At 52.0% G+C, this 19,453-nt stretch overlaps 1 protein-coding gene across 2 annotated transcripts in view; it reads right to left on the reverse strand.

Annotated features, from left to right (window-relative positions):
• ltbp3 (latent transforming growth factor beta binding protein 3) overlaps positions 1–19,453 on the reverse strand; it is a 52,405-nt gene that overhangs the window by 3,205 nt on the left and 29,747 nt on the right. For both annotated transcript variants that reach the window (XM_080183421.1, XM_080183420.1), the window contains exons 11-25: positions 16,761–16,886; positions 16,251–16,382; positions 16,043–16,165; positions 14,395–14,514; positions 13,512–13,634; positions 12,922–13,044; positions 11,515–11,637; positions 10,527–10,655; positions 9,957–10,124; positions 9,139–9,219; positions 6,778–6,906; positions 6,023–6,163; positions 2,608–2,766; positions 1,583–1,693; positions 433–552 (exon numbers count right to left, since the gene is read on the reverse strand). In XM_080183421.1, coding sequence (XP_080039547.1) covers positions 433–552; positions 1,583–1,693; positions 2,608–2,766; positions 6,023–6,163; positions 6,778–6,906; positions 9,139–9,219; positions 9,957–10,124; positions 10,527–10,655; positions 11,515–11,637; positions 12,922–13,044; positions 13,512–13,634; positions 14,395–14,514; positions 16,043–16,165; positions 16,251–16,382; positions 16,761–16,886 — 1,908 coding nt within the window. The remainder of the gene's footprint in view (positions 1–432; positions 553–1,582; positions 1,694–2,607; positions 2,767–6,022; positions 6,164–6,777; positions 6,907–9,138; positions 9,220–9,956; positions 10,125–10,526; positions 10,656–11,514; positions 11,638–12,921; positions 13,045–13,511; positions 13,635–14,394; positions 14,515–16,042; positions 16,166–16,250; positions 16,383–16,760; positions 16,887–19,453) is intronic.

Below are 19,453 nucleotides of genomic sequence, written 5' to 3' on the forward strand. Positions count from 1 at the left end.
GCATGGCCAAAGTGTCAGGGGGATTAGCAGGGTAAACACGTGGAGTTACAGGAATAGGGCCTGGGAGGGATTGTGGGTGGTGCAGACTCATTGGGCTCAATGGCAGCCTCCTGCACTGTGAAGATTGAGTGACAGTGTAGAGGGAGCTTTACTCTGTATCTAACCCCGTGCTGTACCTGTCCTGGGAGTGTTTGATGGGGGGACAGTGTAGAGGGAGCTTTACTCTGTATCTAACCCTGTGCTGTACCTGTGTTTGATGGAGCAGTGTTCTATGCAATCATGGTATGTACTGACTAATAAGGTATTCAAATCATTTCATTTGATAATAGTTTACATTGTGAAACAGAAACATGATGTGTCCAGTGTAAACTGACATAAAACGGGGAACTTTCATACGTATAACTGCAGTGTGTATTCCACTTTCATACATACCTCTGCATTTTCCACTGCTGTCCAGCTGGAAGCCTTTGTAGCACTCGCACCTATTTCTCCCTCGCACACAGCGCCCGTGCCTACAGGAACACTCCTCGGAGTCATCATCGGAACTGTTATCTGATCAGAGGCAAACAAGTTAGAGAAACCCTACAGAACAGTGGTCCTACAGAAACAGGCCCTTCAGCCTTCCAAGCCTGTGTCAATCATGATGCCTAAATTAAACTAAAAAACAACCTTCTGCCCTTACTCGGTCCGTATCCCTCTATTCCCTTCCTGTTCATGTACCCATCCAGATTCTTCTTAAATATTGTTAATGTGCCTGCTTCTACCACCACCTCTGGCAGCGCATTCCATACCCACCACTCTGCATGAAAAACTCCCCAGGCACATTTCCCTTAAACTCCACCCCCGCCCCCCCCCCCCCCCCCCCCCGCCCCCCACCTTGAACCTGTGCCCCCGTGTAATTGATACTTCTACCCTGGGGAAAAAGCCTCTGACTCTCCACCCTCTCTATGCCTCTCATCATTTTGTAGACCTCTATTAGGTCTCCTCTCAGCCTCTGTTTGTCCAGTGAAAACAATCCTGGTTTATCCAACCTCTCCTCATAGCCAACACCCTTGAGACCTGGCAACATCCTGGTGAACCTTCTTTGCACTCTCTCCAAAGCTTCCACGTCCTTCTGGTAGTGTGGGGACCAGAATGGCACGCAATACTCAAAATTAACTATCAGAGAGGTCATAGAATCCTACAGTACAGAAGGAGGCCATTCCCATCCAGCCCTCTCCCCAATGCATTTACCTGAGCTAGTCCCCCTGACACCATGGGACAATTTATCATGGCCAATCCACCTAACCTGCACATCTCAGGATATTAAGGGGCAATTTAGCATGACCAATCCAACTAATCTGCACATCTTTGGACTGAGGAGGAAACCCACGCAGACACAGAGAGAATGTGCAGACTCCACACAGACAGTGAGCCAAGCTGGGAATCAAACCCAGATCCCTGGCGCTGTGAGGCAGCAGTGCTAACCCGCTGAGCCAGCCTAGTGAGGCACAGAGGGACACTACATTGTATTAATGGTGCTATATAAATGCAAGTTGTCGTTTAATGAGCTAACGGCATGGGAGAAATGTGCTTTGCTCACCGTCACTGCTCTGTGACACGTCCATCTGTTCAGTCTGCCTCTGATCTGCCCCTCGACCTGGCCGGATGTTTGGGAGCCATCGTGTAACATTACACAGGCGCGCAAAAGTGGCTGCAAAAAGAAAAAGCCAAGACTCGTGTTAGTGAAACAAAAACTTCAGTGAGAACCTTTCCCCACTGAACAGGGTCAAAGCTGATGTAGATAGCCTGGATAGAGCGGACAGGGGAGAGACTGGGATCCGAGCACACAGCCTCAGAGTCAAGGGATGATCCTTTAGAACCTGGATGAGGAGGAATTTCTTCAGCCAGAGGGTGGGAGTAGCTGTGGCTTCTTGTGTAGAGTTGCGCTCGCCCAGGCAAGTGGAGAGAGAGTACTCCACACTGTTGGAAACATAGGATTTAACAGCAGGAGTAGCCCATTTGGCCCTTTGAGCCTGCTCTGCCATTCAATAAGACCATGGCTGAACTGGCTCTGCTGTCAGCTCAGCTTCCCCCAATCCCCTGACTCCCTTGTTGCTTGAAACCCATCCAATTCCGCTGTCTAAGGACCCAGAGTCTAAATTCCATTCCGGGATGAGAGTTTCACACACCAATAACCCGCAGAGGGAAAATCCTTTTCCTCATCTCCGCACAGTCACCCAAGGCAGGAATCGAACCCGGGTCCCTGGTGCTAACCACTGTCATATTGTGTCATGTCACTATGAGTCAGTGAGTGTGTGTGTTTCTGTGTGTCTTTGTGTGTGTGAGGGAGAGAGTGTGCGTGCATGTGTGAGGGAGAGAGTGTGTGCATATTTGACAGAGTATGTGTGCATGAGAGAGAGAGAGGGTGTGTGTGTGTGATGGCGGAGTGAGGGGGGGTGGTGGTGGGCTATCGCAGTTCCCTCTCTGTGCCACCATTCCCAAGTCTGACCCGCGAGTAAGATGTTCTGGCTGGCTCAGTGGCGCCGTCCAGGGCGGTGGCTTCCCAACCTCCCCCTCCCTCCTCTCCCCCTTCCCTCCCCCTCCTACCTCTCCCCCTCCCCATACCTGTCATCCTCATGGGACACATGCGACACTCCAGCCCCCAGGCCAGTCCATGCTGGCAACAGCACTCGGAGAAAGTGATCTGTCCGTGCAGTGGGAGGTTACAGCTGAAGTCTTTGCCCACGTGCTTCCAGCAGAAGTCCCGCTCCGTATCCGCCCGCTCTGTGTGTGAGAGAGAGATGAGGGTCTGTCAACACTTCCCCATTCACAGCCTCCCCATCCCCCCACCCCCCATTCTTCCCTAGCTGGGCTCCTGCTGCTCGAACCACCCCCACATCTGGTTTTCATTCTCTGCAACTCCCTCCCCACTCTGTTCACACCAGGGTGTGGGGGGAGGGCAGTCTTTAAAAATATGAACGTGGGGAGGGGAGAGCGAGATTCTGAAAGTTGAAGGGGCCGATCAGCCCATTCCTGCTGCTAAATCTTGTGCCACTGCAGCACCATCCATTTGGTAATGGAGATAGAATCCATAGAATCCCTATAGTGCAAAATGAGGCCATTCGGCCCATCGAGACAACAATCCCACCCAGGCCCTATCCCAGTAACCCCAATATTCACCCTGCTAATCCCCCTGACACTAAGGGGCAATTTAGCATGGCCAATCCACCTAACCCGCACATCTTTGGACTGTGGGAGGAAACCGGAGCACCCGGAGGAAACCCACACAGACAGTGACCCAAGCCGGGAATCAAACCTGGGTCCCTGGCGCTGTGAGGCAGCGGTGCTAACCCACTGTGCCACCAAAGATGAATTACTCTCTGAATGGAAAGACTACGTTGAGTTGATTGATGCGTTGGGGGCCCAATAATGGGAGAGTGGGGAGGGGGTAGAGGTGGGTGGCTGTCAGCTGGTGAGTGATGGTTAGAGTCATCATCAGAATTGATAACTGTGATTCCCCACCCCACCCAGGTTTTAACATTTACAGCACAGCTCAATTGGAGCATTGGGTCAATGGATGGCAGATGAAGTTTAATTTAGATAACATAGAACATAGAACATTACAGCGCAGAACAGGCCCTTCGGCCCACGATGTTGCGCCGACCAGTTACAAAAACAATGACCCACTAGCCTATACCAACCCCTTTTCGTCCATAAACCTATCCAGAGATCTCTTAAACGCCCCCAAACTAGACGCATTTACAACTGCAGCAGGCAGGGCATTCCAATCCCTCACCACCCGCTGGGTAAAGAACCTACCCCTGACATCCGTCCTGTAGCTACCCCCCCTTAATTTAAAGCCATGCCCCCTCGTGCTAGCTTTCTCCATCCGAGGAAAAAGGCTATCACTATCCACCCTATCTAAACCTCTAATCATCTTATATGTTTCAATAAGATCCCCTCTTAGCCGCCTTCTTTCCAACGAAAACAACCCTAAATCCTGGGTGGGATTGTTTTTGGTGCAGACTCGATGGGCTGAATGGCCTCCTTCTGCATTGTAGGGATTCTATGATGCATTTTGGTAGATTGAACCAGGGCAGGACTTACTCAGTTTATGGTAGGGCATTGGAGAACGCTATAGACAAAGAGATCTAGGAGTACAGGTTCAGAGCTCCTTGAAAGTGGAGTCACAGGTGGACAGGGTGGTAAAGAAGGCATTCGGCATGCTTGGTTTCATCGGTCAGAACATTGAATGCAAGAGTGGCACAATGGTTAGCACTGCTGCCTCACAGTGCCTGGGACCCCGGTTCGATTTGGGCCTCTGGTCACTGTCTGTGTGGAGTTTGCACATTCTCCCTGTGTCTGCATGGGATTCCCCTGGGTGCTCTGGTTTCCTCCCACACTCCAAAGAGTTGCGGGTTAGGTGGATTGGCCATGATAAATTTCCCTTTAGTGTCAGGGGGATTAGCTAGGGTAAATACGTAGGGTTATGGGTATAGGATCTGGGTGGGATTGTGATTGGAGCAGACTCAATGGGCCGAATGGCCTTATTCAGCCCTGTAGGGATTCTGTGAGGCACTGGGAAATCTTGTTGAAGTTGTACAAGTCATTGGTAAGGCCACACTTGGAATACTGTGTACAGTTCTGGTCACCCTATTATAGAAAGGACATTATTAAACTAGAAAGAGTGCAGAAAAGATTTACTAGGATGCCACCGGGACTTCTTGGTTTGAGTTATAAGGAGAGGCTGGATAGACTGGGACTTTTTTCCTCTGGAGCGTAGGAGGCTGAGGGGTGATCTTATAGAAGTCTATAAAATAATGAGGGACACAGATCAGCTAGATAGTCAATATCTTTTCCCAAAGGTAGGGGAGTCTAAAACTAGAGGGCAGAGGTTTAAGGTGAGAGGGGAGAGATACAAAAGGGTCCAGAGGGGCAATTTTTTCACTCAGAGGGTGGTGAGTGTCTGGAACAAGCTGCCAGAGGCAGTAGTAGAGGTGGGTACAATTCTGTTTTTTAAAAAGCATTTAGATAGTTACATGGGTAAGATGGGTATAGAGAGATATGGGCCAAATGTGGGCAATTGGGATTAGCTTTAGGGTTTAAAAAAGGGCAGTATGGACCAGTTAGGTTAAAGGGCCTGTTTCCATGCTGTAAACCTCTATAACTGGGACTAGTTTAGTGGTTAAAAACTAGGCGACATGGCCAAGTTGGGCTGAAGGGCCTGTTTGCATTCTGTAAGCCTCTATGACTTGGGTGTGAGGAGGTATAATAAAGGGGCTGAAGGGTTTTGGAGAGGGGGTGATTTGGTGTGCCCTGGGAGGAGGAGGGCTGTGTCCCCCTATTGAGGCGTCATAAGAACATAAGAAATAGGAGCAGGAGTAGGCCATCCAGCCCCTCGAGCCTGCCCCGCCATTCAATAAGATCATGGCTGATCTGATAGTGAGTTCAGTTCCACTTACCCGCCTGTTCCCCATAACCCTTAATTCCCTTATTGGTTAAAAATCTATCTACCTGTGACTTAAACACATTTAATGAGGTAGCCTCCACTGCTTCAATGGGCAGACAATTCCAAAGATTCACTATGCTCTGGGAGAATAAGTTCCTCCTCAACTCTGTTCTAAATTGACTCCCCCTTATTTTGAGGCTGTGCCCTCTAGTTCTTGTTTCCTTTCTAAGTGGAAATAATCTCTCTGCTTCTACCCTGTCTAGTCCCTTCATTATCTTATATGTCTCTATAAGATCTCCCCTCAGCCTTCTAAACTCCAATGAGTACAGGCCCAATCTACTCAATCTCTCCTCATAAGCTAACCCTGTCATCTCCGGAATCAACCTGGTGAACCTTCTCTGCACTCCCTTCAAAGCTATCTTTCTTAAATAAGGGGACCAAAATCGCACACAGTACTGTAGGTGCGACCTCACCAGTGTCTTGTACAGTTGCAGCAAGACCTCCCTGCTTTATCCCCCTCGCGATAAAGGCGAGAGGGCGTCGGACCCGGGTTGGTAGCCCCACTGAGGTAAGCAAATGGCCAATACCTACCAATGATGACCACAGGCTGCACACAGCGTCTCTTCACCTTGTCGAAGGTCATTGGTGGGGGGCAGGCGCAGGTGAAGGAGCCCTTGGTGTTGATGCACCTGCCATTGGGACAGTTCTGAACATCCTGACACTCGTCCACATCTGAGGAGGCACATCACACAGGTAAGGACAACACACAACCCAGGATGGACTGACTCCCTCAGCCCGACCCGGCTCCCCTCACCGAAAACATAACCCCTCATACCTCCCCAAACTGACGGGTCATTTGCTAATGGCAAGATGATGCTTAGCACCAAGTGGCCACAGCATTTGACTACGTTACAAGTCAAACGCCCTTCAGAATCATTCACTGTGTGTTTGTGATGTTTCATTAGTATCCCACAGTGCAGAAGGAGACCATTCAGCCCATCGAGTCTGCACCAACCACACTCCCATCCAGGCCCTATCCCCATAACCCTATGTATTTACCCTAGCTAGTCCCCCGACACTAAAGGGGAATTTAGCACGGCCAATCCACCTAACCCGCACTGTAACACTGATATACCCCACACCCCCCTCACTGTAACACTGATATACCCCACACCCCCCTCACTGTAACACTGATATACCCCACACCCCCCTCACTGTAACACTGATATACCCCACACCCCCCTCACTGTATCAGGGATTTTCACTGCCCCTCCATGTCTACAAAAGGCCCACACACAGCAGTGAGGCAGAGTCTGCCTGGGGTAGTGTTAGAAGCTTCTCCTCACCCAGACACTGAAACAGGGCTCCATCGTAGTAGAAGCCTTGCTTGCAGTAACACTCAAAGCCAGGCTGTGTATTCATACAGAACCCTTCCCTGCAGATCTCCTGGCCAAACAATGTACACTCATCGATATCTGAAATCGGGAAGAAAGACACAAGGGTTAGTTCCTGATGCCAAAGACCCACCAAAGGTAGAAGCCCAAATCATTTGATTTATTACTGTCACATGTATTGGGATACAGTGAAAAGTATTGTTTCTTGTGCGCTATACAGACAAAGCATACCGTTCATAGAGAAGGAGAGAGTGCAGAATGGAGTGTTACAGTCACAGCGAGGGTGTAGAGAAAGATCAACTTAATGCAAGGTAGGTCCATTCAAAAGTCTGACAGCAGCAGGGAAGAAGCTGTTCTTGAGACGGTCGGTACGGGACCTCAGACTTTTGTATCTTTTTTCCAACGGGAGAAGGTGGAAGAGAGTTGCTGGAATTTTACCGCCTCATCTCCCAAGGCTCATAAGATCCCACCCAAGGCCAACAGAAAATCCATTCTGTAAGCCTTGCCCATCCCAATTCCAATAAAATTCCGGCCAGTATGTCCAGGGTGGGTGGGGACCTTAATTATGCCGGTTGTTTTTCCCAAGGCAGCGGGAAGTGTAGACAGAGTCGATGGATGGGAGGCTGGTGATGTATTGGGCTACATTCACAACGCTTTGTAGTTTCTTGTGGTCTTGGGCAGAGCCATACCAAGTTTAAAGTTTATTTATTCGTGTCACAAGTAGGCTGACATTAACACTGCAATGAAGTTACTGTGAAAATCCCCCATTCATCACCAAGTCTCCAACCGATCTATATCGTGCTGTATCCTCTGATGGTCCTCATCGCTATCCACAAATCCTGTGTCGTCCGCAAACTTACTAATGAAACCAGTTACGTTTTCCTCCAAATCATTTATATATACATTACAAACAGCAAAGGTCCCAGCACTGATCCCTGAGGAATGCCACTTGTCACAGCCCTCCATTCAGACACGGGAAGAGAAGGTTCAGAATCTGCACAGACAGCAATCCAAGCCGGGAATCAAACCTGGGTCCCTGGCGTTGTGAGGCAGCAGTGCTAACCCACTGTGTCACCGTGTCCCTGGGAATCGAACCCGGGTCCCTGGCACTGTGAGACAGCAGTGTTAACCCACTGTGTGAACCCGGGTCCCTGGGCGCTGTGAGGCAGCAGCGCTAACCCACTGTGCGAACCCGGGTCCCTGGGCGCTGTGAGGCAGCAGCGCTAACCCACTGTGCGAACCCGGGTCCCTGGGCGCTGTGAGACAGCAGCGCTAACCCACTGTGTGAACCCGGGTCCCTGGGTGCTGTGAGGCAGCAGCGCTAACCCACTGTGCGAACCCGGGTCCCTGGGCGCTGTGAGACAGCAGTGCTAACCCACTGTGCGAACCCCGGTCCCTGGGCGCTGTGAGGCAGCAGCGCTAACCCACTGTGCGAACCCGGGTCCCTGGGCGCTGTGAGACAGCAGTGCTAACCCACTGTGCGAACCCGGGTCCCTGGGCGCTGTGAGGCAGCAGCGCTAACCCACTGTGTGAACCCGGGTCCCTGGGCGCTGTGAGACAGCAGCGCTAACCCACTGTGTGAACCCGGGTCCCCGGGCACTGTGAGACAGCAGCGCTAACCCACTGTGTGAACCCGGGTCCCTGGGTGTTGTGAGACAGCAGCGCTAACCCACTGTGTGAACCCGGGTCCCTGGGCGCTGTGAGACAGCAGTGCTAACCCACTGTGTGAACCCGGGTCCCTGGGCGCTGTGAGACAGCAGTGCTAACCCACTGTGTGAACCCGGGTCCCTGGGCGCTGTGAGACAGCAGCGCTAACCCACTGTGTGAACCCGGGTCCCTGGGCGCTGTGAGACAGCAGCGCTAACCCACTGTGTGAACCCGGGTCCCTGGGCGCTGTGAGACAGCAGCGCTAACCCACTGTGTGAACCCGGGTCCCTGGGCGCTGTGAGACAGCAGCGCTAACCCACTGTGTGAACCCGGGTCCCTGGGCGCTGTGAGACAGCAGTGCTAACCCACTGTGTGAACCCGGGTCCCTGGGCACTGTGAGACAGCAGCGCTAACCCACTGTGTGAACCCGGGCCCCTGGGCACTGTGAGACAGCAGTGCTAACCCACTGTGTGAACCCGGGTCCCTGGGCGCTGTGAGACAGCAGTGCTAACCCACTGTGTGAACCCGGGCCCCTGGGCACTGTGAGACAGCAGTGCTAACCCACCGTGCCACTGAGAATGCAAAGTGGAGGCAGAACGCACACTTCCCCCCCCTGCCCACGCCACCACCCCCACCTTCCCCAACATGCAGACAGACTGTACTCACCTTGGTAAGAAGGGAGGCCAAACAGATTGTCATCGGTAACCAGGAATCCCTTCCCGTCAGGACAGAGAGAGTGGAAATCAGCTGGAAGGAGGGAGAGAGAGAGATACTGGAATGAGCAGATAGATTACACAACAGGCCTGGGGTAGCTGGACCTTTGGACCCAGCCAGAGAGCTCTGAGAGTGCGGACCGTCCAGTCAGACAAACCACACCTGCCCGCCCTCGCTCTCAAACAGGGAAATGAACGGGTATTTTAATTTCAAAAGTGATTTTAAAAGGACTAGGAGAAGTGGGGCTAATAAATGTCAGCAAACATTTGATGGGCCGAATGGCCCCCTCACATGCTAGGACTTTAAGATGAGGCCATTGAAGGCAGAATTTTTATTTTATTCATTCCTGGGACATGGGCATCGCTGGCTGGGCCAGTATTTATTGCTCATCCCTAGTTGCCCCTTGGAGGGGCAGTTGAGAGTCTCCCACATTGCTGTGTCTCTGGAGTCACATGTAGGCCAGACCGGGGTAAGGACGGCAGATTTCCTTCCCTAAAGGGAACCAGATGGGTTTTTCCCACAATGGGTCATCAGCAGATTCTTAATTCCAGATATTTTTTATTGAATTCAAATTCCACCATCTGCCGCGGTGGGATTCGAACCCGGGTCCCCCAGAACATTAGCTGAGTTTCTGGATTAATAGTCTAGCGATAATACCACTCGGCCATCGCCTCCTCCAAAGTCACGGCCGTGTGCCTGGGGCCCCAGTCCAGGTCTGGACCGGGCTGCGAGAGTAGCTATTGCCGATGTCACAACTCGAACCTCTTTACCTGTACTGTGCACAGGACAGGGGTAAATCTCACAATGATCTCCCCAGCCCGCACCCAGCGAGCAGCAGCACTCCTCCTTGGTGATGTTGGTTGCAAGGACGCTGTCGCAGAAGATTGTGTCATCCAGGCTGAGGTAACATTCCTTCTTGTCTTCAAGTCTCTCAGGCTCTGTGGACACAGGAAGGAGATTAGGTGGATTGGCCATGCTAATTTGCCCCTTAGTGTCCAAAGATGTGTAGGTTAGGGGGATTGGCCATGCTAAATTGCCCCTTAGTGTCCAAAGATGTGTAGGTTAGGGGGATTGGCCATGCTAAATTGCCCCTTAGTGTCAGGGGTACTGGCTAGGGTAAATGATGTCCTGCTTCTGCACTGTAGGGATTCTGTGATATGCAGAATCGTTATCAATAACAGTTCTTAGTGAATGCTTATTTTATATAAAAGTCAACAAATAGATTAGAAATTTCTTGTGAAGTCACTAATCATGTGTGCCAGTCCACACAGTCAGCCAGCTAATCACTGGTGCTCATGTCTCTTAGCGCAGGTTCAGGTCCCTCTGTCGCACACACCTACCTTCGCACGTGTACGTGTCCAGGGACAGGATAAAGCCGGTGTCACAGACGCAGGAGAAGGAGCCCTCGGTGTTTTCACAGGCACCGTTCGGCATGCACAGCGAGCGGTTCAAGGCACACTCGTCAATATCTGTGCAAGAATAAACAGCCCAGTGAGTTCAGGGGACACGTCAGCACACCAAGGGAGGGGCGGGTGTGGGACACACTGCCTGGGTGGGGGGAGGGGGGGGTGCCGCGTACAGGTCTTTACACTCACAAAGTGGTTCACACGGAGAGGTTCAGAGGAGATGTGTTCACTTATGGAGGAGACCAACTACTAGATATGTGTTACGGTGAGGGGGTGTGGGGTATATCAGTGTTACAGTGAGGAGTGTGGGATACATCAGTGTTATGGTGAGGGGTATGGGGTATATCAGTGTTACAGTGAGGGGGTGTGGGGTATATCAGTGTTACAGTGAGGGGTGTGGGGTGTATCAGAGTGTGTTACGGTGAGGGGCGTGGGGTATATCAGTGTTACAGTGAGGAGTGCGGGGTGTATCAGAGAGTGTTACGGTGAGGGGTGTGGGGTATATCAGTGTTACAGTGAGGGGTGTGGGGTATATCAGTGTTACAGTGAGGGGTGTGGGGTGTATCAGAGTGTGTTACGGTGAGGGGCGTGGGGTATATCAGTGTTACAGTGAGGAGTGCGGGGTATATCAGTGTTACGGTGAGGGGTGAGGGGTGTATCAGAGAGTGTTACGGTGAGGGGTGCGGGGTGTATCAGATTGTGTTACGGTGAGGGGTGAGGGGTGTATCAGAGAGTGTTACGGTGAGGGGTGCAGGGTGTATCAGAGTGTGTTACGGTGAGGGGTGCAGGGTGTATCAGAGAGTGTTACGGTGAGGGGTGCAGGGTGTATCAGAGAGTGTTACGGTGAGGAAGTGGATGGGTCTTTAGAGATAGTGGCTGTGTTTCTCACACACATCGTGTTGTCCTATCTATCTGCCCTTACCTTTGCACCGTGTACTGTCGAAGAGTTGGAATCCCGGGTGACACTGACAGGTGTAGGTCCCTGGCATATTCACACATTCTCCATTGCTACACGCTCCAGCTACCTCCAAGCACTCATTGATATCTGCGTGAGAGGGCAAGCGTTACCAGGAGGAGGAGGAAACGCAGGGGACGCAAACTTCTAACTGTGCTCGTTCTCAAATCCAGCCCAAGACCTTTCCATAGATGGGAAAATCTGCCCAGTGACTTATATCACTCTTTTTTCCACTCTGTCTTCATTTCGTTTTTATTCATTCCTGGGACATGGGTATCACTGGCTCGGCCAGCATTTATTACCCATCCCTAGTTGCCCCTTGGAGGGCAGTTGAGAGTCAACCACATTGCTGTGGCTCTGGAGTCACATGTAGGCCAGACCGGGTAAGGATGGCAGATTTCCTTCCCTAAAGGGAACCAGATGGGTTTTTCCGACAATGGATCATCAGTAGATTCTTAATTCCAGATCACAGAATCATGGAATCCTCTACAGTACAGGAAGAGGCCAATCGGCCCATCGATCCTGCACCGACAACAATCCCACCTTGCTAATCCCCCCAAATCTAGGGTCAATTTAGCATAGCCAATCAACCTATCCTGCAGATCTTCAGCGCATGGGAGGAGATTGGGCGCCCCTGGAGGAAACCCACGCAGACATGGGGAGAGCGTGCAGAATCCACACAGACAGTGACCCAAGCTGGGACTCGAACCCGGGTCCCTGGCGCTGTGAGGCAGCAGCGCTAACCCACTGTACCACCCGCCCAGATTTTTTTAAATCAAATTCAAATTCCACCATCTGCTGTGGCAGGATTCGAACCCAGGTCCCCCAGAACATTCACTGAGTTTCTGGATTAATAGTCTGGCGATAATACCACTAGGCCATCACCTCAAGTAGAAATAAAACACAGATCAGAGATGTTGTATTCCTTGAATCCTGGCACTAACTGGTGCCTCATTGTTACACAGCTTTTATTTACGGAGATACACAGCAGACGCATACGTCTCCTAACTCACTCAGTACAGATTCTGTTTGTTGTTATATAGAACATAGAACACTACAGCACAAACAGGCCCTTCGGCCCACAAGTTATGCCGATCATATCCTTACCTACCAGGCCCATCTATAAACCCTCAATCCCATTAAATCCCATATACTCATCCAGAAGACCCCAGCGAGTTTGCCTCTACCACCACCACCGGCAGCCGATTCCACTCACCCATCACCCTCTGAGTGAAAAACTTATCCCTGTGTGGCAACACAGTTAACGCCCGCTTTACGCACAATTAAAATCACAATTAAACCAACCACACACCCCCCCACCCACCCCAGCCCATCTACACCCCAGCCAGATAATCACAGCTCGGAGGGAGTTACCTTCACAGGAGGTTTGACGATTAGACAGACGGTAACCAGGGCGACAGCGACACTGGAAAGACCCCTCAGTGTTCAAACATCGGCCATTGGCACACAACCGGCTCTCACTGCATTCATTTATATCTGAAGTGGGAAACGGGAGGCTAATCAGATGGAGGGTCAGAGAAAGGGAGGGGTACAACGCTCAATACCGAGAGTGGGGCATTCCCCAGAGAGAGAGAGAGCTCATACCTGTCACTCGGACACAGGCCCCGGAGCCGGGCCTGTCACTCGGACACAGGCCCGGAGCCGGGCCTGTCACTCGGACACAGGCCTCGGAGCCGGGCCTGTCACTCGGACACAGGCCTCGGAGCCGGGCCTGTCACTCGGACACAGGCCCCGGAGCCGGGCCTGTCACTCGGACACAGGCCCCGGAGCCGGGCCTGTCACTCGGACACAGGCCCCGGAGCCGGGCCTGTCACTCGGACACAGGCCCCGGAGCCGGGCCTGTCACTCGGACACAGGCCCCGGAGCCGGGCCTGTCACTCGGAGATGAACTATAGCCCTCAGTGGGGGCTGTTACTCAGGAGAATAGTGAAAGTTCAGGTTACCTAGACAGCTCTTCCCATCGGGTGCTGGTTTAAAACCTTTACTGCAGCTACAACTGTACGAACCCTTGGTGTTGACACATTTTCCATTGATACAGAAGGATCTGTCTAAGCACTCATCAACATCTGCAGAGAAAAGGTCAGAAGAATCAGTGCACCCTCTAAACACAAATACATCAAAGAAACACTTACAACGGCCCAACGCTGTACCTGTCCTGGGAGTGTTTGATGGGGACAGTGTAGAGGGAGCTTTACTCTGTATCTAACCCCGTGCTGTACCTGTCCGGGGAGTGTTTGATGGGGGGGACAGTGTAGAGGGAGCTTTACTCTGTATCTAACCCCGTGCTGTCCCTGTCCGGGGAGTGTTTGATGGGGGGGACAGTGTAGAGGGAGCTTTACTCTGTATCTAACCCCGTGCTGTACCTGTCCTGGGAGTGTTTGATGGGGGGACAGTGTAGAGGGAGCTTTACTCTGTATCTAACCCCGTGCTGTGCCTGTCCTGGGAGTGTTTGATGGGGGACAGTGTAGAGGGAGCTTTACTCTGTATCTAACCCCGTGCTGTACCTGTCCTGGGAGTGTTTGATGGGTGGACAGTGTAGAGGGAGCTTTACTCTGTATCTAACCCCGTGCTGTACCTGTCCTGGGAGTGTTTGATGGGGGACAGTGTAGAGGGAGCTTTACTCTGTATCTAACCCCATGCTGTATCTGTCCTGGGAGTGTTTGATGGGTGGACAGTGTAGAGGGAGCTTTACTCTGTATCTAACCCCGTGCTGTACCTGTCCTGGGAGTGTTTGATGGGTGGACAGTGTAGAGGGAGCTGTACTTCCCCTCTCCCCTCCCTCTCACTGCAGTGAGGCCCTTGCTTGCCGGATGGGTTGGTTCTCACCGTAACAGTCTCCGGCCTGGCTCCGGTAGCCCTCTGGACACGGGACACACTCGTATGTCCCTGGCTTGTTCTTGCACTTACCACGTGGGCAGGCGTTGGGGTTGTGACATTCATTGATATCTGGAAAAAAGGAACAGGAATAGCTGGTGTCAAACTGTACCAGGAATTTGGAATCAGTCAAACACAAACTCAACACACAAACCCTAGGGGGAATCTGAATCCCTTGAAAGGGTCCAGTCTAATCTTGTCCCTTCTCCCCTGTGTGTGCAGGATGGAGCGGCAGGCTGGTCATTATCAAACAAAAGCCAATCATTCTTATTTATTTATTAGTGTCACACTTAGGCTGACATTAACACTGCAATGAAGTTACTGTGAAAATCCCCTAGTCACCACACTCTGGCGCCTGTTCACATCAATGCATCCTAACCAGCATGTCTTTCAGACTCTGGGAGGAAAGCGGAGCACCCGGGGGAAACCCATGCAGACACAAGGAGAATGTGCAGACTCTACACAGACAGTGACCCAAGCCAGGAATCGAGTCCGGGCCCCTGGCGCTGTGAGACAGCAGCGCTAACCCACTGTGTGAACCCGGGTCCCTGGACGCTGTGAGACAGCAACGCTAACCCACTGTGTGAACCCGGGTCCCTGGGCGCTGTGAGACAGCAGCGCTAACCCACTGTGTGAACCCGGGTCCCTGGGCGCTGTGAGGCAGCAGCGCTAACCCACTGTGTGAACCCGGGTCCCTGGGCGCTGTGAGACAGCAGCGCTAACCCACTGTGTGAACCCGGGTCCCTGGGCGCTGTGAGACAGCAGTGCTAACCCACTGTGTGAACCTGGGTCCCTGGGCACTGTGAGGCAGCAGCGCTAACCCACTGTGTGAACCCGGGTCCCTGGGCGCTGTGAGACAGCAGCGCTAACCCACTGTGTGAACCCGGGTCCCTGGGCGCTGTGAGGCAGCAGCGCTAACCCACTGTGTGAACCCGGGTCCCTGGGCGCTGTGAGGCAGCAGCGCTAACCCACTGTGTGAACCCGGGTCCCTGGGCGCTGTGAGACAGCAGCGCTAACCCACTGTGTGAACCCGGGTCCCTGGGCGCTGTGAGACAGCAGCGCTAACCCACTGTGTGAACCCGGGTCCCTGGGCGCTGTGAGACAGCAGCGCTAACCCACTGTGTGAACCCGGGTCCCTGGGCGCTGTGAGATAGCAGCGCTAACCCACTGTGTTGCCCAAACTTACGGTGTGTACTGCACATCTCTACAAACTGATAGAGAGGCGGGAATTGTATCGCCCGGCCTGGCACAGGTGGGGGGGGGTGTGCAGAATGTGGATAGGTGCGATCACCTCGGACAGCATCGAGACCAGTGAGGCAGTAAAATCCAGCCCAGTGATTGTGATCGGACAGGTGTGAACTATTCTGTATGTGTGCAATCGAGTGTGCGAGTGAATCGGTGAGTCTGTGTGTGCGCGTGCGCGCGAGTGTTTGTGTGTGTGTGTGTGTGAGCGCGAGTGTGTGTGAGAGTGAGAGAGAGAGTATATATTTGGATGGAGGGGGCGGTGGGAGAGGGAGACAGAGTGAGTGCAGGCGAGGTTTGAGAGGAAAAAGCGAGGTGGGGATACCCGAGCGCTGGGCAGGCCTCGGGGGCGAGTTACCTTCACAGGAGGTTTTGTGGCTGTTGAGACGGTAGCCAGCGTGACAGCGGCAGTAGAAGGAGCCCTCGGTATCGACACATCGCCCATTGGTGCAGAGACGTCCCTCGGCGCACTCGTTAATATCTGGAGAGGAGGAACAGGGACAGTCAGCGGCCAGTGTTGAGAATGCTCCACGTGGGAAAGGTGCTGCGATGTAAACCTCACTCACCCACACAGACACTCCCCTGTGGTAGCTCGTGTAACTGGTACCCTCGGTAACAGGCACAACTGTACGTCCCAATATAGTTAATGCACTTGCCCTTCCTGGCCCCGCAGGGGTTGTTCTCACACTCGTTCACATCTGGAAGAGAGAGACAGTGAGACCCAGCCCGGGTTTTCCTTTATAAAAATAGCAGGGGGCTGCAGCCTGCCCCCCGAACAGGGATAACCATCTGTTTTTAAATCAGTTCACAATCAGAATTTAAACTGGAGCCACACTCAGAGATATTAGGGAGAGGGAACCAAAAGCTCAGTCAGAGAGGTCACTTTTAAGGAATATCTTAAAGGAGAAACAGAGAGAGAGAATAAAACAGAGGGAGAAGGAAAGGGACAAAGAGAGAGAGAGGAAGAGGGAGAGACACAGAGAGAGAGAGGGAGAGACACAGAGAGAGAGAGAGGGAGAGACACAGAGCGCTCTGACCTTCTTGGACAAAGATTCAACTCAAACAGAACTTCTTACCCACACACTTTTGGATCTCACTGTGGAGCTGGTAACCATGGTGACAAACACACGTGTAACCGTTGGGATCATGGACACACACGCCATGTCCACAGATCCCCTGATCCACTTTACACGTGTCCATTTCTGAAAAACAACAAAACACAATCCATTTTCAACAGATACCTCCACTTTCATTGGATCACTGACCTAATCATCACTGTAACCTCCTCCCACCCCTACACCCCCCTCCCTATCTCTGTAGCCTCCTCCCACCCCTACACCCCCCTCCCTATCTCTGTAACCTCCTCCAGCCCCCACATCCCCTCCCTATCTCTGTAACCTCCTCCAGCACCTACACCCCCTCCCTATCTCTGTAACCTTCTCCAGCCCCTACACCCCCTCCCTATCTCTGTAACCCCCTCCAGCCCCTACACCCTCTCCCTATCTCTGTAACCTCCTCCAGCCCCTACAGCCCTCCCTATCTCTGTAACCTCCTCCAGCCCCTACACCCCCTCCCTATCTCTGTAACCTCCTCCAGCCCTAAACCCTCTCTATCTCCATAACTTACTCCAGCCCCCCTACAACCCACCCTCATAGTGGTACAGTGGTTAGCACTGCTGCCTCAGAATGCCAGGGGCACGGGTTCAATTCCGGATCTGGGTTACTATTTATGTGAAGTTTGCATGTTCTCCCCATGTCTGCATGGGTTTCCCCCAGGTGCTCCAGTTTCCTCCCAAAGTTCGAAAGATGTGCCGGTTAGGTGGATTGGCCATGCTAAATTGTCCCTTAGTGTCCAACGATGCGCAGGTTAGGTGGATTGGCCATGCTAAATTGTCCCTTAGTGTCCAATGATGTGCAGGTTAGGGGGATTGGCCATGCTAAATAAGCTTCAGAGGGACTAGCCAGGGTGAATGGGGTTAGGGGGTGGGTGGGTTTGTGGGTGGTGCAGGCTGGATGGTTTGATTGAGGTTTTTATTTGGAAGTGGGGCTTTGCTCTGTGTCTAATCCCCTGCAGGGATTCTGTGATTGTAAAGTGTGAGCTGAGTGCTCACAGCTGAGGGTGTGACCACCAGATGGCAGTGAGCCACTCGATTATAACCCTGCAGCAGTGACTCACGCTCAAAACTCCAAACCTATTCACTCAGAATGAAAACAGATTAGGTCATAGTCCCCCTATTGTGAGAATTAGCTGGAGCACAGAGCCTGGAGCTGTGAGGACAGGCCCTGAACCTGCACTCACTCACAGTAACACACAGACAAACCGCACAGAAACAGGCCCTTCGGCCCATCCCGTCCACGCCGGTCCAAACTAAACTAGTCCCATTTGCCCGCATTGGGCCCATCCCCTGCTAAACCTTTCCCTATTGATGTCCCTGATCAAATGTCCTTTAAATGTTGTTACAGCTCACTCCATCCACGCACCACCCCCTGAGTGTGAAAAAGTTACCCCTCGCGTCCCCTTTCCCCTTAAACCTACACCCTCGAGTTTTGGACTCTCCCCTACCCTGGGGGAAAAGATCTTTGGCTGTTCACCCTACCTATGCCCCTCATTATTTTATAAATCTCTATAAGATCATCCCTCATCCTCGTATACTCCAGGGAGAAAAGTTCCCAGCCTCTCCGGCCTCTCTGTATAACTCACACCTTCCAGTCCTGGTTACATCCGTGTAAATCCTTGGGGCCAACTTATCCACACCACCGTTTACTTAAACCCCTAAGCTAGTCCCAACTGCCCGTGTTTGGCCCACATCCCTCCATACCCATCTTACCCATGAGGGGCATAGGTAGGGTGAACAGCCAAAGATCTTTTCCCCCAGGGTAGGGGAGAGTCCAAAACTCGAGGGTGTAGGTTTAAGGGGAAAGGGGGCGCGAGGGGTAACTTTTTCACACACAGGGGGTGGTGCGTGGATGGAGTGAGCTGCCAGAGCGGGTGGTCGAGACAGTTACAATAACAACATTTAAAGGATATTTGGTCAGGGAATCAATAGGGAAAGGTTTAGAGGGGGATGGGCCCAACTGTCTAAATGCTTTTTAAAAGATAAAATTGTACCCGCCTCTACTACTCCCTCTGGCAGCTTGTTCCAGACACTCACCACCCTCTGTGTGAAAAAATTGTCCCTCTGGACCCTTTTGTATCTCTCCCCTCTCACCTTAAACCTCTGCCCTCTAGTTTTAGACTCCCCTACCTTTGGGGAAAAGATATTGATTATCTAGCTGATCTGTGCCCCTCATTATTTTATAGGCCTCTATAAGATCACCCCTCAGCCTCCTACACTCCAGAGAAAAAAGTCCCAGTCTATCCAGTCTATCCTTATAATTCACACCTTCCAGTCCCGTAACATCCATGTAAATCTTTTTTTTTAACGCCCTTTCCAGTTTAATAACATCCTTCCAATAGCAGGCTGACTAAGCAACAATTTATCATGGCCAATTGACCTAACCCGCACATCTTTGGACACTAAGGAGCAATTTAGCATGGCCAATCCACCTAACCCGCACATCTTTGGATACTAAGGAGCAATTTAGCATGGCCAACCCACCTAACCCGCACATCTTTGGACACCAAGGGGCAATTTAGCATGGCCAATCCACCTAACCTGCACATCTTTGGACACCAAGGGGCAATTTAGCATGACCAATCCACCTAACCTGCACATCTTTGGACCATGCTAAATGCCCCTTAGTGTCCAATGATGTGCAGGTTAGGTGGA

This window comes from Carcharhinus amblyrhynchos, unplaced genomic scaffold (genome assembly GCF_965287045.1).
Source record: "Carcharhinus amblyrhynchos unplaced genomic scaffold, sCarAmb.v2.hapA chromosome_283, whole genome shotgun sequence".
Lineage (NCBI taxonomy): Eukaryota > Metazoa > Chordata > Chondrichthyes > Carcharhiniformes > Carcharhinidae > Carcharhinus > Carcharhinus amblyrhynchos.